We start from the raw sequence: 25,762 nt of genomic DNA on the forward strand, positions 1-25,762 counted from the left end.
TTGTGTTCAGCAAGACAGGCCATTGATCAGTGTGGCCTCTTCCTTGAAATGGTTTCTTTGTGATGTTCTCATGTCTTGGTACTATAATCATTTGGCATTGTGATCGAATAATAAAAATAAAACTTAGTATAAACAGAAGTTTTGTTCATACCTTTTAATTTTTTTATTTTTCCAATTTAGTAGAATCATAATTGGAATTGAATTCTATTTTTAAATTCATAAATAAAATAGAGAAAGGGAAATGAAACAAAATGGAATGGAAAATATCAAAAATCAATAAAATTAAGGTGAATAAAAATACTCATTAGATACCATGGATTCGGATAATTAGCTATATATTATTGGATTTGAATCAATGACTCACATATAAAAAAAATACTCGAATTATTAAGTTAAACATGTCATTTAGAATTAAAAAAGGGAAAGAAATCAAACTTATTTTTTAAGAAATATTTTGATATATTAATATTAAAAACAAATTTTAAAAAATAAAAAATATTATTTTAATATATTTTCAAATAAAAAACATTTTAAAAAACAACTCTTCTACATCTCAATCATTACCTAAAGAGGTCGTCCTTTACTTACATTCAACTGGGCTCCCATGGTGAACAAAATGCTGCCTGTATGTAATTCATTTTAGGGACTAGAGGGAGAAACAGTAAAGAAAAAAGTGCAAGAACATGAAAAAAAAACAAAAAAGAGGGATCAGAATGCAAACAAAGAGATAATATTGATGGTCATAGAGGAGAGGATAGCAGTTTTAATGGACTTGCATAAAATAAAATAAAATAAAGAAAGAGCAGGACGTTGATCTTACGCAAAATTGATGAGATAAGAGAGAATTCTAGAAGCAAAAGTAGTTTTCTCTCTCAAGCCAGGCCTCTAAGAATTTACAAAGCGACCATCTTTCTCTTCCTCACCTGTCTTTAGATTCCAAAAATCTTTTCTTGGTTTTGTGCTCCTCTCTCTATATCCTTTGTGTGTACTAATAGATCTGCTCTTTTCCTCATCTGGGTTGTTTTCTTTGGCTGTTTTGGTTGTTATTCAGCGACTCAGTCCAGATTTGATTTTTGGGTTCTGATTCGATGGCTTCCAAACGCATCTTGAAAGAGCTCAAGGACTTGCAGAAAGATCCACCTACGTCTTGCAGTGCTGGTATGGTTCCTGTTCTTTTCTTCTACTTGATAAAAATCTCATCTTTAAAACTGTTTTTCCCTCTATTGTTACGTTATTTAGTTATGCTGACCCTCTTGCTCTTGAGAGCTGATTTTGTATCATTTGTGGAATTAGTGGTGTAAAGTTTCCATCCTTTTGGCTTTGTAACTTGATTTTTGACTTGTAAATGGTTGGAATTTTAGGTCCAGTAGCTGAGGACATGTTCCATTGGCAAGCGACTATTATGGGACCTGCTGATAGCCCATATGCAGGAGGTGTCTTTTTAGTTTCTATTCATTTCCCTCCTGATTATCCTTTCAAGCCCCCCAAGGTGATCATTTTCTCTGTATTTTTTTTATCGTGCGCGCGCGCAAAGTTCCCTTGAGACCAAAGTATTTACTACATCAAGTTTTTTGGTCTCCTTGTTAGAAAGAGAAGGAAAGAGAAATATGATTCTGTCGTACCTTATTTGAACTTCACAAAACTATTGATTGCTGATATTTGTATAAAGGTTGAAATTTGCTCCAGCATAGATGTAGGTTTTGAAACAGTAAAATGAAAGGTATTTATGGAAATGATATTGTGAAGTTCTGGTCAGTGCTTGTTATGAGCATTAATGTCTGATAACTCTACATGCTTTCTGTGTGCAAAGCAATGACTGTCAAGTTTTTTTGTTTACTTGTAATATAGAAAAGGAGCTACCAATTTGAGTAAGATCAGAGGGCAGCACAGAAGTAAGAATGACTTTCTAGATAGTTTTTATAATCTTGCATGTTATAGCCAGGGTTTATTTTACCATGCTAAAGTTCGAGCCTAAAAGAGCTATATAGTTGGAGAACAGCTCATGTTATAGCCAAGATTGCGTGAAATAGAGTTGCTATCAAATATCAATGTCATAAGGCCTAGATATCATCTTTATGTGCTTTGATGATAGATTTAGGGCCGCACTATTTTTGGAATTTGAATCAACTTAGGCATTTAGATAAGCAGAAAGTGTTGTGCTTTAATGTTCTAGATTTAGTGGCTGATAGGTATGGATTGAATACTTTTGTCTGATGATACATTGGATTACGGTGTTAAATCCACTTAAATAGAATCACCAAAATTCACAAAAAGTTTGATCCAATCATAATAAAATATAAGAGATATATTGTAGCCAATCCCATTTAGTTTGGGCCATAGACTTGCTTGATTTGTAAAATGAGTTCAGTATCTTGTGTTTTTTTCTTTTTTTACTAAACAAATTGATTTGACTCTTGATTATTTACATCAGGTTGCCTTCAGGACAAAAGTCTTCCACCCAAACATTAACAGCAATGGAAGCATATGTCTGGATATTCTTAAAGAGCAGTGGAGCCCTGCACTAACCATTTCCAAGGTTTGATATGATGATTTCTCTTTTGCCTTATTATCCATGTAGGCTTTTGTTGATGCTGAAACACATACTCATCTGATAACTTGATTTGGTGTTCTATGCATATACATCAAATGTGTACATTCACAACTGAGACCTGAAACCAAAATGATGTGTTCGCTATGATATTATTATCTGTTAAAAACGACCTTTCAACATTTTTTTATTAAAACAACAAGTAATATGAAGAATTACCACAAATGTTAGTTTAAACACAACTTGTACCTAGTTCGGGATTTAAGGTTTATAGCAGTGATGCATTGAACAGTCTTTTAAGGTCCTGAAGGCCTCACATCTATGCGCAAGAGTATGTGCTACCAATATGAAGGAACTTATGGTGACCCCGGGTCCTGAATAGAAAAGAGAATGATAGTAACCATTAATGATAAGGTCTTGGAAGGCCTGCTAGTAATATTCTTATATGTATCAATGAATGTAATAAATGTCTTGAACTGTGTATGAACACGTTTAATTGCATATCTGTGCCTTTTTTTCCGATGTCCATTTACCTCTTGGTGATTAGGGAGAATACCATGGTGCTGCTAATTAAATGTTTCACACAATTGGAATCAGGAAAAAGAGGAAATGTAGAAGGGTCGCAGTTTCTGATTACATTAGCTCTAATTGTATTGCTTTGTGAATTAGGCCTTCACAGATTGGAGATTTAGACTTTGTATGTTGTGTTTGATAGCTGTTTCTCGAACACTCACTGGTGTGAGCTTGTTATTTGATTGATGTGGATATGGTGGTCTGTTATTCCACTACTTTTCTGAATAGGTATTTCTTCTGACCCTGTTTTGCCTTCCCGAAACCAAAGTGAAGAAAAATTATAAGACTTTAGTAACAAAAATGGGCTCCTTGTAAGAAGATGATGTGACAGAAAATTTGATTGGAAAGGAAATATTTCTTCAACAATTGTTTCTCTGATGCTATTTGATTTTGGTGAAAAAGTGAATTATGTAACCCATTCCTGATCACAAAGTTGGGCATCTGGCTCTTTCCAAACAACACTTGTTGAGGTGTTTTTGGAATATTAGGATGAAGTTGTGCATTTTATTCACTCATGCAAAACAGCCTAGAATATTTGTATTTGTGTGAAGTGTTTAACAGCAGCTGTGTTTTTCAATCCAGGTGCTGCTATCTATATGCTCTCTGTTGACCGACCCAAATCCCGATGATCCACTTGTGCCTGAAATCGCTCACATGTACAAGACTGACAGGGCAAAGTATGAGGCCACCGCCCGAAGCTGGACGCAGAAGTATGCGATGGGTTGATGCGATGATGCAGAAGAATCCATTTAGCAAGTTTTAAAGATTTCGTTATCCAATGGTTCACATATTGTTAGGTGAAAGGATGGAAGTATTCGAACTTCAAATTGTCTTTTTCTTTCTGGTTTTTAAATGCAGAGATTTGGGAAGAAACTGGTCTGCTAGTCTGTGAATATCTATTTGAAGGCATTAAAGGGGGGGTGCATGTAATGTAATGCTGCTGTTGTTAGAACTGGTAGCTTGTTTCTTTGCATTCCATGCTCGTATTTGAATGCTAGAAGTGTTAATCCTGATATACTTTGCCCAAGATTATCATTCTCGATTCATGATATGCTAAAGACACAAGTACAGGCAAGGTTTACCAATCTAACTTTCTTGGCACCTTAAAGCTTTGATGTCTTAGGAACCAATGATTAGCCCATTTTAAGAACCAACCCCAGTTCTGCCTTTGGGATCTTCCTTGTTTTAATGATTTTCCTTGCCGAAGTTATGTATTTTAACATGAAAATATCGAGACCATCAAAAGGTGTCCTAAAACCAATCAAACCCTTGCTTTCTCCACTCGCGTATTTCAGCAAACTCTCGAGTGTTTCCTGACATGGCTCCTTAACACCTCTGCTAGTGGGGCGGTAGATGACGGTGAAGGACAAGCACAATCACAGGATACGTAGTGGGATTAGACTAGTTTATCTAAGGTGGCGCTTGAGCGACGGACACATCTAATTATTTGATTGGGAAAGAGAAATGGAAAACGTGATTAAGATGGGGCTAACCGGAGCAGGCTTAAAGCCTCACATAAACCCGTCGTCATGTCGTTATGACAGCAATAAGGTGGCAAGCATATCCTTCATACAGGGCGTTGAATACTGTTCTTGACTTAACAATTTAATGGCATAAATTTGTGAGGTGCATGTTTTTATTACCTGTAAAGGGCAGGGCATGAAATAATGGAATCCCCCAAAAATCATTTGATAATATTGTTGGGAACCTGAGATCTATTGTTTAAGAGGAAAGGAACTTAAAGCATCATCTTATCACTTAGTTAAGAAGCAAAGAGGGCCTCAGCGAGAGCTCCAATGCATAATATTATGAGTGCTCCACACATGCATGTTGTCCGCCTAGGGTTGAGCCCATCACCCTTTGCTTCCTCTCCAAGCCGAAGGAAACCTACCAGACTTCACCACCATTAACCTTCAACGCCCTTGGTTTTATATAATTATATAAACTGATAACGACGTCGTAATCATCACTTTATATGTAGTTGATTGTACCATTAATTTACTTCTTGCCGATATATATCTTCCTTATTTTATAATTTGAGATATGGTTCCGAAAGGGATCGATGTCAATAAAAATGAAGTATCGGAGATTTGGTACTCTCTGCAGTGAAGAGAGATTGAAGAAAATCCCATGATTGAGTTTCATAGTCAAGAAATATGTTGGAGCTTCTCGTTGCAATCAATTGCAAACTACATGTATGCAAGTAGAGCTGCTGCCTTCAAAGGGTTGACTCCAGTGTTCAGTTCCATTATAGATATTGATAGCAAAAAAAACAAAACAAAAAAAAACAAGAAGAAGAAGGAAAGAGCGAGAAAAAATCTTCTTGTATTGTTTGTATCCGTTCTTAAATTAAATTTTGGTGCATGTCATCTCGATATATATATCTACTGTTTCAGAGTCCAAACGAATGTGTATTTCGTAGCACTATACACACACTTGTCTTGAACTATTTCTTTTTTTTGTCGCCGGCCAAGATATTTGATTTTATTATAGAATATTGAGACCTTATTTATAAAAAAATAAAGAAGAAAAAAGAAAATTAACAGCAGGAGCATAGCACTAGGGTTGCAACTGGTTAGTATTAGTTTATTGACCACACTCGTGCTGTGGCTTGAATCTTTTTTTTTAATGTAAAAATTAATATTTAGATTATTATAAACTTTCAGCATCTTGAATTTAAACTTTAAGAATTTCAACCTCACTATTTGCTTGGCTCATATTTAAATTAAATCGTGTTGATACTAAATCAAAAGCTTATTGGCCACACATACTGTTCAGAGATAAAAAATCACTCAAACCATTTAAACATCACTGTAAAAAGCTAATATTTAGTCGTTGGACGATGCTGCATGTGCTCCTCGAAGAGTGCGAGGATAGCCCATGTTTTTTAGCATACAACGCACGCATCAATCACTTTTTATTTTTGAATAATATTTTATATTTATTTAAATATCAAATTGCTCATTAGCCATCTTGATTATTTAAAAAAAATAAGATGAAAATACAAAAAAGCTTCTAGTTACCTGTTAAAGAAACTTTGATTTGAAAGGTAATTTAATCGAATAAACCTCTAATTGTCAAATTAATATTTTTTTTTGTTTTAAAATGTAAGTACGTCATTTTACAATGCAAAAATAAAAATAAAAATATTATGTAAAAAAAACAAAATCATCATTTCATTATTTCACTGCAAAATGAGTCTAGAGCTAAAAATATTTATTGCTATAGTAATTCCTCTTACCCTTCTTGTTTATTTTAAATATTTATATTATTATACATGGGACAAATATAGAAATGACATAAACATAATATTGGTTAAAGAAAAACAGAGCTATAATATAAATTTAAGTACAAGATAATTTTAAAATAAATTTTTATACTCGGAGAAACATGTCTTTTCCCATAGAATAATGAATTCTTAATTGCTTATGAGTTTGGCCCTAGCTATGGGGCAGTTCGAGTATGGAATATTAGTATCAAAGGGGTTAATTGATTAATAAGGTGGTTGTGATTTTCTTCATGATTAAAATTGGGACGCATGCATTTATTTATAATGATACCATCCCTTCTTAGACTTTATGAATCCCTTTTCCTTTACATAAATTGTAATTGATTAGTATAAGAAAATGTCGGTCCATTTATGATGATGAGCCATACACCCTTCAAATCCCAGAAGCTAATTAAAAAGATGTGTGAGTGTGAGTGTGAGTGTGTGTGTGTGTGTGTGTGAGAGAGAGAGAGAGAGAGAGAGAGAGAGAGAGAGAGAGAGAGAGAGAGAGGAGAGGGGGGGGGGGGGAGAGGGAGAGGGAGAGAGGACGAGACAGGAAGACAGGAAAAGGCAAAATAAAGCCGGAAGCAAGTGAGGGATCATAATAATTCGACCTCGTTGTGCAACGATGAGTTCTGCTAATGGGATTGTTCGTTGTGGTGGGTTCGTGTTAAATCACTGTAGTTTGAATCTGGTGAAGTAGCTAGCCACCTACCTAACTAACCCTGCTGCTATCTATCATGTCCTCTGTTAGCTACACAATTATCATTGCCATGGTCACAACTGGTCTGCTCCTGCTGTGCTGCGTACGAGTCTGTGACCCGTCAATTGCTCTCTAACTCACTGGATAGATAGACGAAGTCTTGCTTAATTTATTCTGTTTAGGGTTTCACAATGATATGACAATCCTTCACACATCACCTTCAAACTCATCACTTTCTGTTTGGAAACGCGGCTACGGTTGCATTCCTGATAAATTTAAAATTTTTTTAGTTAAAATTTAATATAATTTATATGTTTTGTATCGTTTTAATATGTTAATATTAAAAATAATTTTTAAAAAATAAAAAAACATTATTGACATATATTTTAATACAAAAAATTATTTGAAAAGCATCTGTAACCACACTGCTGATGTCAATAATTTGCTACGTTTGAAGATTCATCATTAGACTAGACTAGAGTGTATTTATGAAAATTATTGTAACAACTAACCTGTTAATTTTAAACCTAGTATAGGGTAATTAAAGAAATCAAGTTAAAAGGATGTCAAGATTGATTTATTAGAGTGGATATTTTTTCCAGCATTTTAAAAATATTTAATTCGACTCCGACTCTTGGCATAGACGGGCTAGTATATTATTACTATATAATATTACCCGATTCTTGTAAATTTAAGGCATCCTCAGGAAACATTTGATAAGTAGTATAGTATGGGGGATATTATTATTATTATTGTTACAAAGATTGTGTTTGAAAATACAGTGTAGTTATTTTATTTAATTTTTTTATTTAAAATAATTTATATATATATATATATATTTAAATTGTTTTAATGTGTTCATGTTAAAAATAATATTTTAAAAATAAAAAAAAATATTTTTATAAATTTATAAGTAAAAGATACTTTAAACCGTTATTATTACTCTCAAACACAGTCAACGTCGTCCACTCCAACATTAAGAGGGTAAGGTCCAATTAACTTCTCTATGAAAGTCTTTAATTGCAATATTTTCCATCTAACTGAGACCTTCTCCATTCTTGCAAGTCCAAACCTTCACATACCCGTACGCATCCCTTGTCGCCAATACAGTAATTTCCTCCGGTTTCCCTTCTTTAGAATCATGAATACTTCTGCACATTTCTCTCTTGATGAACAATGTTTTATTAGGATATGTTTGTTACTGTGCTGTTTGAAAAGGTCAATTAACAAAGAAAACCTGCAAATTATAGTTTTCTTTTTAAAAAATGAAAATTTCAGTAAAATATATATAAAAACTGTGCTGAATTAATTGATTGAACATTCTTAAATTTATGACCGGGATAAAATTGCAAAGACAAACCGAGCCTAGCAAGCTAGCATCAGTTGTGCTGTAGACTTCAATTCCCTTGAATGCAAAGGAGGGATGGGTCAACTTCTCCCATGAATTTAGAGCTACCAGAAATAAAGCAACGCCTAGCAAGCTAGCAGCAACTAGCTAGCAAGCTAGCAGCAACTAGCTAGCACTCCATCAGGCCATTTACACATTGTATGGAAAACTTCAGTAAGAAAGGCTGCAAGATAGGACCTCAGGATTCGGAACTTCATATATAAATAAGAGTAAAATTAAATAAAACGAATCAACGTGGTAAAAAGAGAGGAGAGAAAATGAGGTGGGTCTGCAAGAAAGAGTCCTCTTTGACACGTCAAGATATGCAGCTGGAGGCAGTATAAAGGCTAATAGTAAGTGGACGTGCTACTGTGCTTAGCTCCCGTTTCCAATATGACATGACCCCTCTCCCCACCTCCCACGACAAAAACAGAAAACACTGCCCCATTGCCACCAGCTTCCCCTAAGCTAAGTGCCCCCTCCGTGAACTATATATATACCCGCGCGCACTTGCCTCTTTCCTACTCCACTTCATTTCCTTGCTTCTTCCATTGAGTGAATTCTCTCTCACCCTCCCCCCTCTCCCTCACACGCAGAGAGGGTGAAGAACACTGAACTCGCAGCAAGACGTTGTTCTTTTTCTCGTTTCCCACTAAAAGCTTCACACCCTTTTCGCCGTTTCAGGCTAGCCAACTTCTTCGTGAAATCCAGGAGTTGCTGCTCCACAAAGCTAGCTCTAGCTTTACCCTCCCTCTTTCGTTACTGTATTTATAAGTACACCTTCCGACTCTCAAGATCCAATTAATCTTAGTACATATTAAGTGGCTTCCTTCACTCTTCTTCAGTTTTTTTCTTCATCTTTCACTTCATTCATCAGACAGACAAAGCTAGCTAGCTAGACCAACTTGAGCTGGTCAATACATGGTTTTGCCTCTATGTCTTCACCCACTTCTTGATCACAAAACCCAGCCCTTTCTACCACTCTTTCATCTTCTATCCCCCACTAAATCATAACCCATGCTGATCTACAACCCCGACACCATGTCCGTACAATCAAAAGTCAAATTTACTGAACACGTAGTCGCCACTAAAAAGCTCATCAAGAACCAGCAGCAGCAGCATCCTTCTTCAAGGATCCGCGGCCAAAGACTTGTTAGAATCATCCATACCGACCCTGATGCCACTGATTCCTCCAGTGACGAAGGAGAAGAACAAGAACAGGAGAGGAGGTTTGTCAGGAGAGTGAAGAGACAAGTGAGTGAAATAAGATTGCTAGAGCAGGAGACAACAGCACCAGCAGCTCCTTCTTCAAGAACTTCAAACGATGATCATCGAGACCCAACAAGAAAGAGACCTTCAAGACTACCGGTATCCGACGTCACTCGCCGGAAAAACTTCAGGGGTGTCCGTCAGAGACCCTGGGGAAAGTGGGCTGCCGAGATCCGTGACCCGACCCGACGGAAACGGGTCTGGCTTGGCACCTTCAACACTGCAGAGGAAGCTGCTACTGTCTATGACAGAGCTGCAGTGAAACTAAAAGGTCCTGACGCCGTCACCAACTTTCCTACTAAATCCGTTTCGACGGTGAAAGCTAACGTCGACGGTCCAAGTGACGTCCAGTGCGAGTCATGTGACTCACGGTCTAGCAGTGGTGTTAACGCCATGCCATCACCCACGTCAGTCCTCCGTTACGAGGAGTTGACCCCGTTTGACCCTGTTTTGACCGAGAAGGCTAAGGTTATTGACGATCACCGCGAGTCATGCGAGTCACCGTTAAGGTTATCGATGACTTCACCAACATCTGTTCTTCGATACGACGAGTTAACTCCGTTTGATAGTTTGGCTTACGGTGACGTTGACGCTTTTGGGTTTAAAATTGACGTGCCGTTCGGCCTGCCGGATTTAATGTTGCCGGGGAAATTCGTTGACGAGGAAGAATTTGTTGACTTCGACGATTTCTTGGTGGAGGCCATTTGCTAAGAAAATATCTTCGAGCGTGTGGTAAAATAATCAATTTTGTGAAGGTTTAGGGAGTGTATTGTAAATTGACACTACCCAAACACGACGTGGCATGTTACGATTCGCGTTTGAAGGCGCTAAGAGGATAGAATGGCGCCTAATATAGAGTCGGAATACCTAAAGTGCCCCTGTGTTTGATGTTAGGTGTCTGGTTTGATTAGTCAAACCACGGAGTGTAATTGTAAAGTGGAGTATTAATTAATTAATTAGTCTATATTTAGCAAATTATATGGAGATTTTGCCACTCGTTGGTTTTATTAAGGATTTTTGTGTACTCAAAGATTAATATTATTCTTAATTTCTATGCAGCACAAAATGTAGTCGACATATATTTAATAATTTATTGTATAAAAAAAAGTAAGATTTAAATTTTAATAATGAAGTAAGATTTGAGTATTAATAAATATTGTGTGGCATGAGATTTCTTAAGCTTGTTGAATTGGATAATTTAATTTGGATTCTGTTAAAAGAAAAGGAAAAAGTTGATTTAGATTCTATAAATTGGATAATGGTTGGATTACTTGGATGTCACGCCAAGCGTTGAAAACAAGGGAGATTTTTATTAAATTATTGTTATTATATTTAAAGCTATGGTTTAAATTGTATTTAAATATAAAGAAAGAATTATGCGTCTGTTAATTGTTTTATGCTTTGAATGAATCTTCTTCTCTCTTTTTTTTATGATTAAAATTTTAGTAGAGAATTTTCAGTGGTAAAACTGTAATATTTATTTATTAATTATATATTTTTAAAATTATAATTGAAGTAAAACAGAGTTTTAATTGTATGCTGTTACAATGTCAAACAGATTCTTACCAGCGATTTTGAAATAATATTTTAATTAATAAATAAATTATCATGATGTCAAAAATACTAATTCATAGAGGATTAAGTGATGCTTGAAGTTTCAAATTTGGACACGTTTTGAAGGTGGGAGCCGCCAAACGTCTGAAACAAAAATGAAATCGTCACTTGATGAGGTGGCGGGTTTTTGTCGGATTTTATGGCTCCATCAAGATTTTATTAGTCTCCAACTTGCTTGCTTTGCCTCGCTTGTCGTGAAATCCTTTCCCTAGCTGCTAAAGAGGTTGCCGCCGGGGAGCCTGAAAAAGAAAGCTATATTAGTTTCTCTATATCTGCAGTCTTTTCTTGATGGGGAAAAGGCACGACTTTGGTGCAACAAATTGTTTATTTTTATCTCTTTTGTTGCAATATTTTGCTTTTACAAAAAAAAACTTTTAAAATAAAATTTCTCACATATGTAATTATGTGTTTGACCCTTCACACATGAGGGTTTAAACACATAAAGTCCTTGGCGTGTTTTTTTTTCTTTCCTTTTTTTAATGTAGGATATTTATAATAGTAGTTAAACTTGTCGGATGGATCGATGAGTTTATTTGAAAAATTTAAAATTTAAAGTTTGATTCAAAATGAATTTTTAGTTGAATTAAATAATAAATTAACTTGATAAAATTTAGTTAATTTTAAAAAGTTTTTAGCGAAATGGTGAATCTTGTAAAAATAAAAAATTAATGAAAAACAAATAAAATCGCTTTAGTCAAAATGAAATACTAATCTTCCTTTTAAAATAAATCAGAATCTCTATTTATATTAGTTTTAAAATTCTTGGTAAGAAATAATTTCTAATTACAACTAAAATCTTTTATAGAAAGTTATTCTTAATTAAAACTTACCTAATTCATAGAATCCATCTAATATTAAAATTTCTAAATGCTTATTAAAAACAAATAATTAAAATTCAAAATTAATTAGAAAAATAATTAAAATAACAACTTTAAGCTTCATATTATATGCTTTTGAGGTTCTTTGTGGAGTTCTCTTTATGTCTGGTCTTATCCATATGATTCATAAATATAGTTATAGCACGCTCCATTTCTGTTCTCTTTACATTTTAATTAATAATGTATTTTTAAATTAAAAAAAATTTGTATATTTTTTACATATGTATACCTCTTTTAAAAGAATTGCTGCTTTTTAAATACTATAAATAGTGAACAAAAAAACATTATTTAGTGTTAAAAAATAAAAAACCTAAAAACAGGAAACGATATCTAGTAACACCCTTTAGATTTTGTTTTATATAAAAAAAAAACTCAAAACAATCAAGTTGCATATTTTCATTTTAAAAAAATCTAAATACACATCAATAAATAGGAATCGGAAATAATATATCAAATCCAAATTAATATTCTTGACTACACCAAGGTGGGGGAGCTTCATATAATCACCTCCCCCCCACGAGATGTCCATTTTTGATCCACTGATCCCCAAATCTGTGCCCCTCGAATACATGCAGTAATTTGGGGATCAAATAGTCAACATTTTACAGCAATTGTATACCAAGTCATAGCAGCAAGACCTGGAGAAAAGGTTAATGGTGGGGGCCGAAGCCCCACCACAAGACGGTGGCTAGTGGCCAATAATGATAAAGGGTCCACCTATCTCAACCACGATTCAGTAGAGACCACACACTGCTATTGGATTCTAGCTTGAAAATGTGGCATCACTAGCTGCTCCACCGTCTACCGGCGGCTGCAAATAAATTTCAAAGTAAATGAGATGGAGGGAAAAGTCAAGAAGGGACTATCAGACATATTTGAGGAAATGAAAAAATCGTAGTGGAGATTTTGTAGGCCCTATGGTTGGTGACCAAACGGATTCGAAAGCAATAAAAATCTACTCCATACATGTATGGCCATGATCACCACCTTAAAAACCATTGCCGCCTTCCACTAGCTTCTTCTTTTTTTTTTAATATAACTTTTCATATTTCAAATGTTATGTTCAATAAAGTATTTTGGATTACATACACGTTAATAAATACCAATATTTAATAAAATAATTTTTTTAAAATGTTGGTTTTAAAATTCGAACTCATGAAATCAAAGGAAAAAGGCAAATTTCTATAAGAACTCTTCATGTTTTCATATGTTATTTTTATATGATGGATAAGAATATTTTGTGACAAATTTACATATCAATTAAAACCAAATATTGATTATTTTTTTCATATCTTATACTTGTAATATTATTATAGGAACGGGGTCCATTATAAGAGCATATAGTATTATGTGGACCTTAATATATAATCTCTAATTAATATATTATTAAAGAGGCACCGAGAAGAGGCCACGCACCACTGCTCGTCCAATAATTTTGTTGGCGTGGGTACAAGTTGCAAAGGTTGATCTAGTAGCATACATGCATTTCTTCGGTAGCTCTCTCTTCGAAACGGATAGCATATAGAATATTTATAAAGTTTTGGAATCATATATATATATATATATATATATATATATATATATATATATAGTTATTTTGGCGTTTCTTGGAGAGATTTCATTGGAGACGACTCATGATGATCAGTGGATCTTTGATCTCTGCTCATGTTAGGATATTCACTCCATCCTCTGATCATCATATTGCATGATCAGATTCCTTCATGATACCTTCACCTTCAACAACAATTAATATATATATATATATATATATATATATATATATATATATATATATATATATATATATATATATTACAGTAAATGTTTGCAGCGTGCATCAAACCTTTATATGGTTTTTTTCCATCATAGATAATTATTGCTCATGTAATTATAAAGTTAGAAGATTAATTATTTTGCAAAAAGTTAATTACCTGCTTAGCAAAAACTGAAGGTTAAGAACATTAATCAGATACAGTTTTGTTCCAGCTAGCTAGCTAGAAGGAGATTTGTGACGAAAACATTATACGAATAATTAAGTAATTTTTTCCTTGATTTTTTTGGAATTCTTATTTTGTTTTGGATTTTATGTTTTTTTTATTTTTATTTATGGATTCTAATTTTATTATATAGTAAAGATTGATTTCTAACTTATTTAAAAAATTTAAAACCTTTTAAAGAGACATAGTATATTAGAATATGAATTAGAATGCTTGTGTCATGACTCTATTTTCAACCAAAACTCTATCTTTCTATGCTTGTTGCTATTTTTTTTTTTGTGTTTTCTCATGTATTAACTGACCAAGACCGACGAGCAATTTAACAACTCACTAATCTAAAACTTTATTTAATTAGTCAGGTTTTATATTCAAATACAAGGTAAAAGTGAATTCAATCAACTTTGATCAAGATTTTAAGTGAAATGATCAGTTTAACTTTTAGTTTTTTATATATATATAAAAAATAAAGTTCCAATTTTATTTGTTAATTTTTTTAAAAAAATAATACAATTTTAAATTAAGCAAGCTAACCAATGCAAGTAACCATACCAAGAGTTATAACATTGCTATTAATATCAATTCCATGTATCCACCTAGTCCGCAACATAGTTTTCAGACCCAGCCTGGTGGTCAGCCCAGTCCAAGGCTCGAGTTTCAGGTTTTGATCGGGTCGTCCGGGTCAATTCTTTTATTTTTTAAATCAAAACGCCGTTGTTTTAGTAAAAAAATAACAAAATTTAACGGATTGCAACCAAGTTTTTTACCGGGTCACACTGAATTTTTTTTCTATTTTTTCTTCAACCCGATCTAATTCTAGCCCTGGATTGGCCAAATTTCAGATTTCAAAACTACGGTCCATAGTTACCTTTATCGTAAGCAAGATTTTAATTCTTATAAATATAATCAATCACATCAATAAATTTAACCTTCCACATGTTAAATGTGTTGTGAGATATTTCATTCTGTTTTTGTTTGTTTATTTTTCTTTGGGAATCTGAGATTATGTGTTCCAAAATTAAAAACATTTCATTATATCCACTTCACTTTACACGCAACCCCTCCACTATCTATCTCTCTCTCAAGAGAGCTGCTCCATCAATTCATTTCGCATGGTTGTCTAATAATTTTAAAATACAAGCACGTGTTTTGGCTATGGTGGCCATCTATACTTGTCAGCAGCAAGGCTTGGCTTTCATGCCATACCTCCCAGTAATAATCAAGGAGACACTTATCTTAACGGTAATTCTTTTATAGCTATGTAGATATTTTGAAAAAAATATCATTAAACATATTATGACGCCACTTTAAACGATTTCTTTTATTTCATATATGTTTAACGATGTTTATTCAATTATAGATGCTACAAGTTTATGGATCCTCTGTGTGCCGTGGGTTTGGATTTAAAAAAAAAAAAATAAGAAATATTCATGTCATAAAAAATTATCTAGTATTTTTATCAAATTCAACCTAACATGTTAACTTTAAAACCTCTTTACCAAACTTTTTATTTAGTTTAATTTTAAAATTAAACAGTATAAGAGTTGTTCTCACATGGCCTACTCAACTTAGCTAGTTCAGAAATACCCCATCTAGCTAGTAAAAAAAACATTGAGTATGAAATTGAAAAAATATAATGAAATTGACATGTAAAAAACCTCACAACCCAACTTTTTATCTAGCTCGAATTTAGAATTAAATTGTGTGGGAATGTTTTTAACGTGATCCGGTTGACTTGACTGGTCCAAAGACAACTTGGTTGATCGGTAAAAAAAACTTTTATGGAATAAATTGAAAAGAGGATAAAATTGATAAAAAAAATATTTTGACCCGTTTTCTTATTTGACTCGAGTTTAAAATTAAACAATATGAAAATTATTTTGACATTGTTAAGATAAATTGACTGGTCCAAAAATAACCTGGATGACTGTAAAAAAAATCTAATGATAAAATTGAAAGAAAAAAAACCAAATCAAACTATAAAATGTGGAGAAATAAAAAATAAATAAATGAAAGATCACCATGATTCTTAATATTTTTTTTTTAGTATAGAAGTAATTGTAATGAGTGTAAAAGGTTGATTCCACATATATGTGAATACAAAAAGTTCAATATTTCATATGTGTGTGTGTGTGTGTGTGTGGAGCCTCAAGCCCTCAACTAGTGTGTTTAGTAATATATAGTATTTTTGTAAAAGTATTTTTTAAATTAAAACGATGTTTTTTATATATTTTTTAAAATTTTAACATTAAAAGCATTTAAAAATATTAATTTAATATTAAAAAAATAGTATAAAAAGATATTTTTTAAAAAGAAAGGTTGAGCAGAAAAAACAGGAGTAAGGTATGGTAAGAATACGCCCACGATGGACGTAAAATCTCAAGTGAAACGAGGAAGCAGCAAACTTATCCACTCTAACAAGGATAGGATAAGCGCAAAACATACAACAGAAGGGGAGCACATGGTGATTTCCCGTCACTTTCGAGATGTTCATCGTAGCGGACAAATTAACCCTCTTTGTCTTTCTAAATTTATGGCCGCCATCTGCTACTGTCCTCAGTGTGGTGAGTGATTGATGTCGCATCTTTTTTTTTTTTAATTGCTAAACACCATTTGAATTCTAGATCGATTTCATTGATATTACTTGCATTATTATTATTATTATTATTATTTAAAGTTAATTTCTAAATTTATTTTTAATTGCTAAACACTTTTTAAAGTTAATTCCTTGATCCTTTGATATTTTGAATGGAGAAAATGTTCGTGATAATCATCCAAGTTGGAAATTAATATCTCTCAACTGTTAATTTATTTTTAATACTGGTTTGGTGAAACTATGCATGGAAGAGAGCTAGGGATGTCATTAATCTGTCAAAAACTGGAAAAAATCGAACTGTTTCTGTTAGACAGACGTGCTGCAATACACACCGTAGCCGTCCCTCGCAACATCTGTGATTTGTCTTCAACGTTCCTGTACATAGCTCCTGTCATCTGTTCTGGCCCTCTTCTAGCTACCTATGACTGAATAAAACTCTATGTTTCTCAGCTATATTTGCAAGTCAGAGCATCATACCATGTATGAACATAGAAGATCGGAGAGAAGCATGCCGCTTAGGGCTCACAATCCTTGGCGGTTCAGCCACCACTCAATTTCTTGCTGCCGTATGACACTGGGAATTAACGATTTAGGAAAATCATCTAACGTTGTTACCGATGAGGTCTGAATTTGTCCCATTTGTTTCTCGGCCAAGCTAATATTTAGTATATTTGATTAATTTCCCCCCTTTTCCATGCATTGAGGTTACAAATTACAGTCACGTTCCTTGAATCTGGTTAAGAAATAGCGATATGCAAGCTTCTTAGACACAACCACTTGACTGAAATACAAAAAGACAAATCAAGGAATAGAAAAGGCCCATTAATTTAAATTGGCCAGTGCTATATATGATTAATTAATACCGTGTCTTAGCCCTCAAGAAAAGATTAATATTTGAAAAAAAAGAAAAGAAAAGAAGAGAAGAGAAGAGGTTAGCCGTAAGTTTTCTTCTTTAAATATTTCCATCACTTGGACCGAAAACCCCATGAAAAGATGGAGGAAACTTCTTCGAAATAGAAGGAGCAGATGATGTTTGGCCGCATCCTTCCTTTTGACTACCCAAAGTCACAAGCTAAGCAGAGTCCACCTTTTTTCTTTGCGAGACAAATAATTAAAGTAGAAGTAGAAGATCTTGAGACAAAATGTGAAAGGGGGGCAGTTACGAAGCCAGATTTCTGGTGAATTGTCGTAGGGAAGCGTGCACCAATAGAAGTAGAACATCATGGTTTGACCGAGACCAGGAGGTCCATGTCCATGTCCAGTTAATCCTTGGAAACTTCTCAGCTTGTGTTCATTGAAATGGTAAAGGAACAAGTTCCATCACAGGTTGCTTTCAAAAATGTTGCCAGTCTCACCGGGCCAACTAGACTCGATGGAGACGTGAATGTGGCTCAATTATTCAAACAATCTTCGACGACGGGTCATGTTATACCTTGAAAGTGAATTCTACTTTTAATTTGATCGTAAATATACCATTTAACCGTGTTCTTATATAAATTTCCCAGCATAAACATCACTGTTTGAATGTGCAGTCAAGGAGTGAGTGGGGCGGCAACGCGTTGAATGTTCTAATGAGTGTAACGACTCGGAACTGCCAGGGTGCTGGCCACAAACTTATCATTATTTTGATTTTTTTTCATTACAAGCCAAAAGCTCTTGTAATAGTGGAACCTCGCATCAGTGGGCTTCAAAAGACTCGGTTTTTCTAATCCTTATTGTATTGAGGCCGAAGGGTCTCTCAAGTGAAGTGACAGTTTCTGGTTATTGCTCCTCGTCCGTAGACAATTTATTGAACTAGACTTCTCTATGATTCATGAACCTCTTTAAGATGTAAGTCTAAATTCAAAGTCACTTTATTGCTTCAGTTCAGTTGGGTTCGTCATCTTGTCCTAATTAAGTCTCGATTATTTCGGTTCCAATCATCTTGGTTGATTGATGGATTGATCCCAGGCTTTGTGAGTTTGTCAAAGAGGCATGGAATGATAAGAATGGTTTTTGAAAATATGGAGTCGTGAAGTTCTTGGAAATATTTTCCATGGCCTAACCCTGAAGGATGCTAATGGTACTTCTTGTTAAAACTTGGCACTTCTACACGACTATTGACAGAAAATACATAGGTGATGAGAAAAGATATAACATATAATCATGTATTCCTGATTTTAATGATAAAAATATATTTAAATTTTTTATAAAGATAAATATATTTTTATTTCTTCAACTAAATAGATTTTTATTTTTTTTATTTATCTCTTTTATTTTATTTCCAAACAAACATGTCTGATCCTCGTTATCTCCATCTATTATACAAAAAGCAAGTAACCAAACTCCACCTAGATAAATCCAACATCATCATTGTATATATATACTAATTGACATTAAAGCCTCATTTCATTTTAAATTGTTATAATATAATAATATTTTTTTCTCTTCACATTGCAAGCCAGGAAGTGCAAATATAGGGCAAAATAATATTTTCACAAGATTCATTTGATATTATCAAACTCGTTAAAGTTAATTTTATTTTTTAGCATAATAAAAAGACTTAATTACCTTTTAAAAAGGAAAAGATTAGCTTGATATCCAGAGACTTCTTGATCTTTTTATTTTTAAAAAACTAATAAAATTACTAAATTATTTTAAAAGTAAAGAAAACTAAACTTGGTGTTAGGGGATTTTTTATCTTTTCAATATGGTTTTTTTTTTGTTATTATCACTTGGATTGAGGGGTGATTTGGTAAATTACTAAAACTAAATAATAATAAAAAAGAGAGCAGATGAGTGTACTGCACGCGTCTGCGCGTGAGTTGAGCTTCCGAGTATCGAGTGGCATGTGTGTCGTTTTCATTTACCAAACACTTAATTTAAGGGCAAAGTTGGAAAATACTCAGCGTCCCCTCCATGACTAAGTGATGCATTTGTTCAACGGACCACTGAATTGATGCCAACAACCTTTTCTTTTTATTTTCTCTCTCCTCTTGATTTTCATGTCAAACCCTTTAATTTTTCAAACAAGCCCTTATGTAACGCCTTGCATATTCTCATGCATTTATATTTATGTTCATTGATCGAGTCTTTCATTCTCAATATTTTAACTAATTTATTGGGGACTTCCATCCCAGCCAATTTTCCTTCAAATTAGCTCCCTTCCGGGCTACATGGTTATATACTGGCTTAGACCGACAATTAGAGTCATTCTCGTGTAAAACCATAACTTAATTTGTTTTTTTTTAAATCTAAAATATTTTGCCAAAATATTTTCACCCCAACTTTAGAAATTTTTTCCATATTAATGTCGTGAATTTTTATCTGGGGGTTTATACCTTTAATTTGGTTTTTCTTCAAATCTAATTCATGTTCTTTTGATTATTATTTGTTTTATTTAAAATAATTTATAAAATTTAATCCTTATTCTTTTGATTGCTATTTTTTTTATTCTTTTCTTGATTTTTTTATTTTTCAATTTTGTTCATCATTCTTTTATTTAATTTATTATTAATACCATATTTGGTTCTCGTTCTTTTAATTGCTACTTTTTTATTCTTTTTTTGATTTATTTTATTTTTCAATTTTATCTCTTATTGTTTTATTTCATGTATTTTTTTATACTATATTTGGTTCTTATTTTTTTTATTGCTATTTGTTTGTTTTTTATGATTGTAAATTTTGCTTCATGATATTTTGGATTTTTCTTCTACAGAGTAGCCTAGTCTCATGGCTAGAGTTATAGGTTTTAAAGATTAGCCTGGTTTGATTCCAGTTTTTTTTTTTTATTTTTTTTTGTAAATTTTATCATTTGATACTGTATTATTGGGTCTTCAGCTTTATGAGTTTTGCCACTTTCTTTTTTATATTATTATCTCAATATCATATCTCGAGTTGCGGGTTAGTTAAGTTAACCTATATTAACTCGAGTTTTTTTTTTCTAGTTTTGCCTTTTATTATTTTATTTTCTTGACAGTTGACCTTCATTGTTTTATTCAATTTCTTTTGTATGCTCTTTACAAAGTCATCTCGTTCTCACTTAATTTTTGTTTTGTTATCAAATACGATTGTTAAGATGATATATTTTTATAATATTGGCAATAATTTTTTTATTGGTCATTGAATTTTTTTATGTTTTTTTTATCATATTATTAAATTAATCGATATTATTAAACAATTCGAATCAATACCCTCGAGTCCTAGATTTTTTTTATTTCTTTAAAAATATTATCATCTCCAAAATAATTCTTTTTATGTTAAGAAAAATTTAATTGTTTTGTTATAAAATAAGATTATCGAGACATTATTCAGAGAATATATTTTTATAATATTGGCAATAATTTATTTATTTTATTAATAATTAATTTTTTATGTTTTTTATCATATTATTAAATTAATTGATATTATTAAACAATTTAATCAATACCCCCGAGTCCTAAATTTTTTAATTTTTTAAAAATATTATCATCGCCCAGAATAATTCTTTGTATTATGAAAAATTTAACCTAACTTGCAGTATCACGAATCTCATGCACTGCACCCAATATAGTTAAAAATAAAAAAAATAGTGAAGGGGCGTTCGGCCTCTATGGTTGAGCAAGGACGATGAAAAAAGCCCAACCGACTAAAGTCCATAATAAATAAACCCATTTAAGTAAAGTGGGCCATCTATACATCGGTCTCTAACCACAGCACCATCCAACTAGAAAAAAGCCCAACCGACTAAAGTCCATAACAAATAGGCCCATTTAAGTAAAGTGGGCCATCTATACATCGGTCTCGAACCACAGCACCATCCAACTATAAACATTTCTGCTTCCTTTCTCTCTCTCTCTGAACGCAGACCAAAGCCCAAGCCAATCCTTCTCAGCTGCAGCAGCAGGAGACGCAGTAAACCACAAAGGTACTCTCTTTCTCTCTCACTCTCTAGGGTTTATTGAAGCAAAATCCCATAATTTTATGTCTTAGGGTTTCATAATTAGATTCTGTACAGTTTCTATCTCTTATTTTGATTCATGCAATGCAGCAATCATGGCGGACGAAAGTATCGATATCAAGGATGAGGTGGCAGAGGTCTGTTTTTCTTCTTTTTTTCCCTTTGATTAATTAGCGCTGATTTTCTTTTTTAATTTATTCTTATTTCTTTGTGACAGCAGCTTGCCCCCTTTGATCCAACAAAGAAGAAGAAGAAGAAGAAGGTGGTGATACAAGAGAATGCAGATGAGGCAGTCGATTCCCTGGCTGACAAGACTGAATCTTTGTCAGGTATATTTACTTAAAAGTATTTCTTTTTCTTGTTGAATAGTTGTGCTAAGATTGCCTAATTTTTCTTTCTGGGATTCTTTTTTTCTTTTTGTTGGTTACAGTCTCTGATGGGCTTGAGAGTTCTTTTACTGGTTTGAAAAAGAAGAAGAAGAAACCTGTAAGTTGGCGTGCCCTTTTTTAGTATCATCCGATTTTTTGTGAATCTCTGTGTTGATACGTGGTATGATAATTATAGGTTGAAACCAGTATGTTGGATGAGGAAAGTGGGGTTGCAGGAGAAGATTTGGATGGTAAGAAGATTCTCTTTTAAATTTCCCTCTTTGCTTAATCTATGTTGACTCTGTTATTTGGATTCTGAGAGAGATGCATTTCTTGGTTTCTTAGATCATGCAGGAGAGGATGAAAAAGGGGAGGGTGCTGACCTGCAGCAGCAGCAGCAACGAAACCCCTGGGATGGGACTGACCGTGACTATGAGTACGAGGAGGTACAGTAAAAAAAATTCATTTATGTGGAGTAGCACCAATCGTACAAGGAACTGTATTTTTCTGCTTTCTCTGAACTATAGTTTATGTAATAGATTGGCTAAAAGATCTTGATATTTTGTAATGAGTAATCACATAATCCTTTTGATTGTAGTTACTGTAGGTCTTCCATCCCTGTTATGTCTGTGCTCTCTACTTGTTGGCTAAGTGCTTGGCTGAGACATTATGGTTCCCTTATTTTTTATCATATATGTTCTTGGGGAGTAATGAATTTTCTTCTTTCTGTTGTGTCATTGGCAGCTTCTTGGCCGAGTTTTCAACATTCTGCGTGAAAACAATCCTGAGCTTGCTGGTGACAGGCGAAGAACTGTGATGAGGCCTCCTCAAGTTCTTCGTGAGGGAACAAAGAAGACTGTTTTTGTGAATTTCATGGATCTGTGCAGGACGTGAGTTGATGTTGCTCTCCGTTGCGTTGCCTTTCTTCGTAGCTTGTTATCATTTGTTTTTTTAGTACACGGCTTCTTGTTTTTGGCATGAATACTGAATGTGAACTTTATCTTTCCATTTTCTTTGGTGGGGGGATTTCAGAATGCATCGGCAGGCAGACCATGTCATGGCTTTCCTCCTTGCTGAGTTGGGTACCAGCGGATCCCTTGATGGGCAACAGAGGTTGGTTGTCAAAGGGAGATTTGCTCCCAAAAATTTTGAAGGGATCCTTCGTCGATATATCAGTAAGTATATAACTTTCTCGATTGATTCCTTATATGCTAAGCTTTCCAGAAGGAATTGATGGGGCAGGGTTTTTGTTGCCTAACACATTTGAATGTTTCTATGTCATTTTCAGATGAGTATGTCATTTGTCTTGGTTGCAAGAGTCCTGACACCATTTTGTCAAAAGAGAATCGTCTCTTCTTTCTCAGATGCGAGAAGGTAACTGCTGATTATCCTCTTGTCTCTTTATTATGGTTGTTGATAAAGAACTGAGACAAAGAACTTAAGGGATAACAAAATACGGGATGGTCAGTAGATGCTGATTTGGAAAGAAAATTGTACAACTTTCGTGACTACCTTTAATAGGTATCCAAATTTATCTCTGGCCAAATCCTCTTAAGTTGAGACTTAAGATGATGAGATATCCATTGCCAGATTTTCCAACCTCATAGGCAGATGTATGACGTACATCCAAGGCCCTCCTGGTGAGTGCCCTTGTGTTTGCTTACAATGCCCGTGGGAAATGTTGGGACCTTGCTTTTTGTGGAGCTTTCTTCTATCGACTTGGCATTTTCTTTTATTTTCCAATCAGTATCTGCATTTTTGGTTGAATCTATTCTTATCATTTACTGTCATTATTCTCCATTCCATGAATTCCTTGTTGCTTTACATGCAACTATCAAGAAGATGCCAGTTTCAGGTTGCTGACTTCTTTGTGGCTTTTATATTTTTGTCCCCATTTCTGCTTTGCTCTTTCTTGCTGATCTTATTAGTACTTGTGCAGTGTGGTTCTGGACGATCAGTTGCTCCAATTAAAGCTGGTTTTGTTGCTCGTGTTGGCCGCAGAAATACCGGGACATAAGCCTTTAAAAGCCAGGAATTGTGCGAATTAGCCGATAGATCCTTTTTTGTATTTGCTGTCAATCAGCCACTGCTTGCGTGAATTGTGACAGCTACCTGAAATGCTGTCAATTTATGAAGTATACAGATGTTTCCTAAGATGGTTACGTTGTTTCTGGGACTTTGTACTGGTTTTTAATTTATATTTCAAGAGATGTTTGGATAATTTTCTAGGTCTCAATGAATAGGTCTGAAAAAAGCTGAGGGTTGTTGGGGCATCAGTTTGCCTGGTTTCTACTAGATGGGCTCAAAAAAGCTCAATGTTAAAAAAAAAAGGCGCTTTTAAAAAAGTAGAAAAAATTTGAGAGATTTAATTTGATTAAATAAGCGTGGTTAATGATTAAAAAAACATGCAACGACAATAAATTGACTGAACTAATGTTTGGTAATATTATAGAAAGATATTTTTTTTAATATTTAATCAGGAAGTAAAAATTAAATGGCAATATGATAGTTTTATAGAAAGTATAATGAAAAAATTATGAAAGTTTAATTTTTAACAAATTAAATATTGAAAGAAAAAATAAAAAAAAAATAAAAAAAATTAACTTGAATTCATCTTAGTTATCTTATAATCTGAGTTATCTTGCAAAACCAAGAATTAACCATGCTTAGCTCATAAAAAAATAAATCATTAAAACCAATTACAAATCAAAGTAATATAGAAGAACCAAATAATAATAAAATTAAGGGATTAAAGTGTAAAAATTCACAGGAACAAGAAAAAATATGAAGCCGCTGACACTGATGCCTATTAGTTTTTTTTGGGGTTAATTCTTTACTTGAATTTTCAGATTCTTTGAGAATTCTCATATTTTCAGGATTTAGATTCAAAAGCGCTTATGTCACTTAATGATGCTCAGTAATTATTTTAAACATACATCACTTGGAATATCCGAGTGATTTTTGTTTTAATTTATGTATTTATTATTTTATGGGGCTGCAGACAGTGCTTCTGCACTGGAAGTTTCATGACAATAATCATTGAAAATGACTTGTGATGGATTGGACGGTGGGTGTTTTTGTGTTCGGGTCATTGTTCATTTGTACTTGTTTTAATTTTTATATTTGTTGAATTAATTTTAATTTGTTGTGTTTTTGAATTAAATTATCAATTAATCAAGTTATTAGTTTTTATTAAATCCCAAAGTTAACTATGTAGTAAAAATAAATATTCTTCTTTTATGACATGGTTTTTTTTTCTTATTTTTGAAGAGCTTCAATAAATAATATCTTCATATCATTTTATGTCTGTTTAATTAGCTTTTAACATATATATATATAAAAGTTGCAACTAACATGATTCATCTATTTTTAATGTATTATTCAATGATACAATTAAATCCTATATATCATTAAACATTAATACTTGACAAAAGTTAGTTATGAAATTATTAAAAAAAAAAAACTATAAAACAAGGGTTAATTAAATAAATTTTAAAAAAGATAAGAATTAAATGATCAAGATAATAAAACAAGAGTAGGAATAAATAATTAACACACACAACCTCGATCGGGGTTCGGAAATTAGTTGTTTCTGCATGCATGGTTCAATCAACTACTGAATTGAAACACTCTACCCCCACACATC

At 33.3% G+C, this 25,762-nt stretch overlaps 3 protein-coding genes across 4 annotated transcripts; all 3 read left to right on the top strand.

Annotated features, from left to right (window-relative positions):
- The first annotated feature begins 777 nt into the window (after window positions 1-777).
- LOC133668440 (ubiquitin-conjugating enzyme E2-17 kDa) lies at window positions 778-4,134 on the top strand. 2 transcript variants are annotated; one of them, XM_062088289.1, is made up of 5 exons: window positions 778-953; window positions 1,052-1,158; window positions 1,362-1,489; window positions 2,432-2,536; window positions 3,704-4,134. In XM_062088289.1, exons 2-5 carry the CDS (start codon window positions 1,089-1,091, stop codon window positions 3,845-3,847), a joined length of 447 nt encoding a protein of 148 aa, XP_061944273.1. In that variant the 5' UTR covers window positions 778-953; window positions 1,052-1,088; the 3' UTR covers window positions 3,848-4,134. The 2 variants fall into 2 exon arrangements, with proteins under 2 accessions (XP_061944273.1, XP_061944274.1); XM_062088290.1 differs by having other exon boundaries at window positions 778-1,158.
- A 4,713-nt stretch (window positions 4,135-8,847) lies between these two features.
- On the top strand, window positions 8,848-10,759 carry LOC133668780 (pathogenesis-related genes transcriptional activator PTI6-like). Its single transcript, XM_062088778.1, has one exon. The coding sequence runs from the start codon at window positions 9,497-9,499 to the stop codon at window positions 10,457-10,459; it is 963 nt and encodes a 320-aa protein (XP_061944762.1). The 5' UTR covers window positions 8,848-9,496; the 3' UTR covers window positions 10,460-10,759.
- A 10,866-nt stretch (window positions 10,760-21,625) lies between these two features.
- On the top strand, window positions 21,626-24,337 carry LOC133667949 (eukaryotic translation initiation factor 2 subunit beta-like). The gene is made up of 10 exons (XM_062087663.1): window positions 21,626-21,715; window positions 21,839-21,885; window positions 21,969-22,077; window positions 22,179-22,234; window positions 22,313-22,367; window positions 22,462-22,562; window positions 22,861-23,006; window positions 23,149-23,291; window positions 23,405-23,490; window positions 24,056-24,337. Exons 2-10 carry the CDS (start codon window positions 21,844-21,846, stop codon window positions 24,131-24,133), a joined length of 816 nt encoding a protein of 271 aa, XP_061943647.1. The 5' UTR covers window positions 21,626-21,715; window positions 21,839-21,843; the 3' UTR covers window positions 24,134-24,337.
- Window positions 24,338-25,762: the final 1,425 nt, after the last annotated feature.

The sequence above is a fragment of the Populus nigra genome, chromosome 11 (assembly GCF_951802175.1).
Source record: "Populus nigra chromosome 11, ddPopNigr1.1, whole genome shotgun sequence".
NCBI lineage: Eukaryota > Viridiplantae > Streptophyta > Magnoliopsida > Malpighiales > Salicaceae > Populus > Populus nigra.

What these genes read in the sequence shown, in the direction of transcription:
- LOC133668440 (XM_062088290.1), top strand. Translation starts at nt 1,089, where the DNA reads ATGGCTTCCAAACGCATCTTGAAAGAGCTCAAGGACTTGCAGAAAGAT. An exon ending in ATCCTTTCAAGCCCCCCAAG is followed by an intron (nt 1,490 to 2,431) that starts GTGATCATTTTC and finishes TATTTACATCAG; the next exon opens with GTTGCCTTCAGGACAAAAGT. An exon ending in CTGCACTAACCATTTCCAAG is followed by an intron (nt 2,537 to 3,703) that starts GTTTGATATGAT and finishes TTTTCAATCCAG; the next exon opens with GTGCTGCTATCTATATGCTC.
- LOC133668780 (XM_062088778.1), top strand. Translation starts at nt 9,497, where the DNA reads ATGCTGATCTACAACCCCGACACCATGTCCGTACAATCAAAAGTCAAA.
- LOC133667949 (XM_062087663.1), top strand. Translation starts at nt 21,844, where the DNA reads ATGGCGGACGAAAGTATCGATATCAAGGATGAGGTGGCAGAG. An exon ending in TCAAGGATGAGGTGGCAGAG is followed by an intron (nt 21,886 to 21,968) that starts GTCTGTTTTTCT and finishes TTGTGACAGCAG; the next exon opens with CTTGCCCCCTTTGATCCAAC. An exon ending in TGCAGGAGAAGATTTGGATG is followed by an intron (nt 22,368 to 22,461) that starts GTAAGAAGATTC and finishes TTGGTTTCTTAG; the next exon opens with ATCATGCAGGAGAGGATGAA.